This window comes from Galeopterus variegatus, unplaced genomic scaffold (genome assembly GCF_000696425.1).
Source record: "Galeopterus variegatus unplaced genomic scaffold, G_variegatus-3.0.2 Scaffold794, whole genome shotgun sequence".
NCBI lineage: Eukaryota > Metazoa > Chordata > Mammalia > Dermoptera > Cynocephalidae > Galeopterus > Galeopterus variegatus.
Window position 1 is genome coordinate 382795 of NW_007726905.1, and position 4861 is coordinate 387655.

Below are 4861 nucleotides of genomic sequence, written 5' to 3' on the forward strand. Positions count from 1 at the left end.
GCTTTGGCAGGGACTGTGGCCAGCCAGAGGGCTGCTGGGGACTCCTGAACCCTTGAGGTCATAACTGCTGTCCTCCTAAGGCCGTGAGCCCACAGCCTAGATAGGGAACTAGCCTAAGGGATTGGTCTCCAGCCATCTTTCATGGATAAGGATAAAATCTTAGACTAGAGATTTTCACATCTAATTTTCTTTCCTTAAATAAATCAATATATAAAATATAGTTCTAAGCTATTTAAAATGCTACAATCCAAATGGTCCCACAGCATAACTGATGTTTTGTCTGAAATAAGCACTGTGATTTCCACTTGCTTCCAATCTAAGTTTCTAAAGAGGCCTCCCTGGACATGAGGCAGTGGTTATTTATGGGGAGGAAGAGTGGAGACGATCTGGCACATTCCACCCTTTGCTCCTGCTTAAATTTTTTTCTAACACAAGCACATGTTACTTCCATAATAAGAAAGATGACAATTTAGGTAGTTCATTATAATAGCCAGATTGCTTTGGGCTAAAGTGTCTGTTAGGGACTGAGTGTTTATATCCCTCCCCCCCCCAAAAAATTCATATGTTGAAATCCTAACCCCCAATGTGATGGTATTAAGAGATGGCGCCTTTGGGAGGTGATTAGGGTTAAATGAGATCATAGGGTGGGGCCCTTGTAATAGGATTATTGTCTGTCTCAGTTCTGGCTGCTACAATAAAATACCATAGGCTGAGTGGCTTATGAACAACAGGAATTTATTTCTCACAGTTTTGGAGGCTGGAAGTCCAAGGTCAGGGTGTCAGCGTGGGTGGATTCTGGGTTGTAGACTGCTGGCTTCTTGTGGTATCCTCACGTGGCAAAAAGAGGGCAAGAGAGCTCTCTGGGGTCCCTTTGATAAGGGCTAATCCCTTTCAGGCAGGCTCCACCTTCATGATCTACCCACCTCCCCAAAGCCCCCACCTCCTAATACCATCATACTGGGGGTTAGGATTTCAACATACGAATTTTGGAGGGTGTCTGGCTACACTAAGGCCTGGAATCCTCACAGCGCCAATTGTCTAGCTCTTAATCCTGTTCATGATGCCAATTGTAAAGCTAGGTGACCGTGCTAGTTGTCGGGCTCTTTTACCTGCTGGTAATCCTGCACCAACTGGGCCAATTGTTCAGCTAGGGCTGGGTCTGGAGCTCCCAGACCCTTCAAGCTCATTCATAGACTGGGTCACCAGACCCCTCACATGCCAGGCTGGGTCACCAGACCCCTTGACACAGGCCTATGAGCTAGGTAACCGGACAAAATGTCCTTGGGAGCCACAGGTTGGAAAGCATGGCTGCGCCAGGTGGACACCTGAGGCTGACGCCCACCCCCCTGCTTCACCAAACTCCTCTCTCTCTCTCAAGAACACAAGAAGAGCAACAAAACTAAAAAGATGCATTGGTACACGTGCGCACTAACTTCTCACACACACACACACACACACACACACACAATTTGCTTACAAAGGATGCTGAACCACACCCAACTGGACCCAAGGTGAGGGCCCTGACCAAACTATTCTGTTTTTCCAACAGAGGGACACAAACATTCAGTTCATAACATTGTGCTTATAAGAGATACCAAAAAGTTCTCCTTCTCTCTTTCTCTCTCGCCCCCCCACGCCCCCCTCGAGCATGCACTGAGAAAAGACCATTGAGCCACAACTAGAAAGCAGCCGTAGGCAAGCCCTCACCAGGAACCGAATGGGCGGGCACCTTGATCATTGACTTCCCAGCCTCCAGAACTGTGAGGAATAAATGTCTATTGTTTAAGCCACCCAGTCTCTGATATTTCGTCATAGCAGCCTGAGCAGACTAATACAGTGTCATTGATCTTTCTTTGNTCCAGTAGTTGAAGGCTCCAGAGGTAAAACTCAGGAGCTTTCAGCAATTGTGTGTACTGCTGTGTGGAAGAGGCTAGTTTGTAGTGAGAGGGGGTGAAGGTGACAGGAGAAGTAGAAACAAGGCCTAGAAAGATCTCACAGTTTCCAAATGTACGTGGAGCCAATCCTGCCACGTGAAGGGTCTATCAAGTAGCACCTCAGTTCTTCATCCCTGGTTGGGAATCTGATAGGCCCTGCTGTAGTTTGAACGTCCCTTCAAAACTCATGCTGAAACTTAATCAATGTGGCAGTTTTGAGAAGTGAGGCCTTTAAGAGGTGATTGGGTCATGAGGGCATCCATGGATTAATGGATTCATGTGTTATCATGGGAGTGGAGCTGGTGGCTTTATAAGAAGAGCAAGAGAGACCTGAGCTAGCATGTGAGCATGCTCAGCCCCCTTGCTGCCATGAGATGCCCTGCACTGCCTTGTGACTCTGCAGAGAGTCCCCACCAGCAAGGCGGTCCTCACCAGATGCAGCCCCTTGACCTTGGACTTCCTAGCCTCCAGAACTATAGAAATGAATTTCATTTCTTTATAAATTGCCCAGTTTCAGGTATTACATCATAAGCAACAGAAAATGGACTAATATAGGCCCAAGTTGGAGCCCATGTTCATCACTGGTCCAATTGCTCAGGGCTAGGGACTGGGACAATAACACAATATGGCCCTCGGCCCTCCTTGGTGGCCCTTGAGGCACTTTTCAGTGGAGGCGTGATCCCTGTAGGTTCAATAAGTCTTCTAGAGGTGCCCACTCTGAGTTCAACCAGCCTGGTGTCATTAATTCCTTTTTTTGCCTATGTGTGCCCATTTCTCCAGAAGATTATTACTGCATTAGTATCACCTTGTTTTGGATCTCAGCAGAGCACTGAAATTGGGGGCTTACAGGTCAGAACTGGAGAACTGGAGAGTAGTACATAAACAGTGAAGGGACCGAAGACCTCAGAGCATGAGGCTCAGTTGAAGGGATGGCCCATAAAATACTGGGCAACCACGACAAGCCATGTGGGGACAGAGCCATAAGCCACTATGAAGACTAGGAGATGAGGATTGGGCCTAAAGGAGGGGTCAAGGTGAGAGGCTATAGATGGATGTTAATGGCCACTGGCACAGCCCCTCCACCTGCCCGATATCAAGAGAATGAGAAGACTAGCTATAGACTGGGAGAAAATATTTGCAAAAGGTCTAATAAGGGCCGGCCCGGTGGCGCACTGGAGAGTGCGCCGCTTGGGAGTGTGGCGGCGCTCCNAAAAAAAAAAGACAAAAAGGAAAAAAAAAAGGTCTAATAAAAGACTGCTATCCAAAACATACAAAGAATTCTTAAAACTCAACAATTAGAAAACAAACAATCTGACTGAAAACTGGGAAAAAGACCCAAACAGACATCTCCTCAGAGAAGATACAAATGGCAAATAAGCATATGAAAAAATGCTCAACCTCACATGCCATTAAGGAATCATAAATTGAAACAATAATGAGATATCAATGCACACCTAATGAGGATGGCCAAAATCCAAAATGTTGACACCAAGTGCTGGTGAAAATGTGAGGCAATGGGAACTCTCATTCATTGCTAGTGGGAATGCAAAATGGTAGTCACTTTGGGAAACAGCTTGGCCAGTTTTGTCACAAAACAAAACATTCTTCCATATGGCTCAGCAATCACACTCCTTGGTATTTCCTCAAATAAACTGAAAACTTCTGTGCATACAAAAGCTTGCACCCAGTTGTTTACAGAAGCTTTGTTCATAATTACCAAAACTTGGAAGAATCAAAATTTCCTTCGGAGGTTAATAGATAAATAAACTGTGGTACATCCAGACAATGGAATATTATTCAACACTGGAAAGAGATGAGCTATCGAGCCATCAAAAGACACAGAGGCACCTTAAATGGGTATAACTAAGTGAAAGAAGCCAATGTGAAAAGGCTATATATTGTATGATTCAACTATATGACATTCTGAAAAAGGCAAAACTATGAAACAGTAAAAAAATAAGTCATTGCCAGGGGTTGGTGGAGGGAGGGATAAATTGAGCACAGATGATTTTTAGGACAGTGGAAATACTCTAAATGGTACTATGATGGTGGACATGTCATTACGTATTTGTCAAAACCTGTAGAACATACAACATCAAGAGTGAACCCTAATGTAAACTGTGAAGTCTGGGTGATAATGATGCATCAACAAAGGTTTATCAAATGTACCACTGTCGTGTAGGAAATCAATAGACAGGGAGGTGGCGCATGTGTGGGGACACAGTAAATGGGCACTCTCTGTACTTACGGCTCAACTTTGCTGTGAACCTGAAACTGCTCTAAAAAATAAACTCTATTAAGAAAAAACACAACAACAGGAAGAGGTACTCATGGGGGACACTAGTTTTGGATGATGGGATGAAAGATATCAACAAATTCTGTCCCCAGAGAGCAGGTATAAAGCTGGACAAAATTGTCAAGAGCAACAATTTCAGTATTCTGGTAAGGACCAAAAAATCACAATAAACTGAGAAGTGATGATTCATGAAAACTACTGGGCTACAAGTAAGAACAATTTGAGTCTGTGACATTTCCTCCACGGGCTGCTAACAGTCCTACAGGCCCCAGCTCTGTTGGTGTGGTAGTTCAGTCAGGCTGAGGAAAGCCATTGAAGCCAGCAGCTCTGCTATCACAGCCAGAGGGACTCACGATTTGGAGAATTTTCAGACAAATTGGTGACTTTGTGCAAACAAACAGGAAGGACCAGCAGTTCTACTAGTCTCATCAGACACTAGAGCCTACCCAAACCACCCACACATCCCCGACTAATGGTGGAGGTGAGTGCATGTGCAGAGGAGAGCCTGGTAGAAGGCAGACACCAGTGATGCCAGGATTCTGAATGCACTCCCTGTCCACACACATCATCACCAAATAGTGGAAGCTTCACTCACTCAAGGTGTCTGTGTGCAAATTCAGACAACTGTTGA

General features: G+C 45.2%; 1 protein-coding gene across 1 annotated transcript in view; it reads left to right on the top strand.

Moving 5' to 3' along the window:
• The first annotated feature begins 4702 nt into the window (after positions 1–4702).
• Positions 4703–4861, top strand: part of LOC103590298 — a 35269-nt gene continuing 35110 nt past the window's right edge. Inside the window, 1 exon segment of the mRNA XM_008572505.1 lies at positions 4703–4711. Within this exon segment, the coding sequence (XP_008570727.1) occupies positions 4703–4711 (9 nt within the window).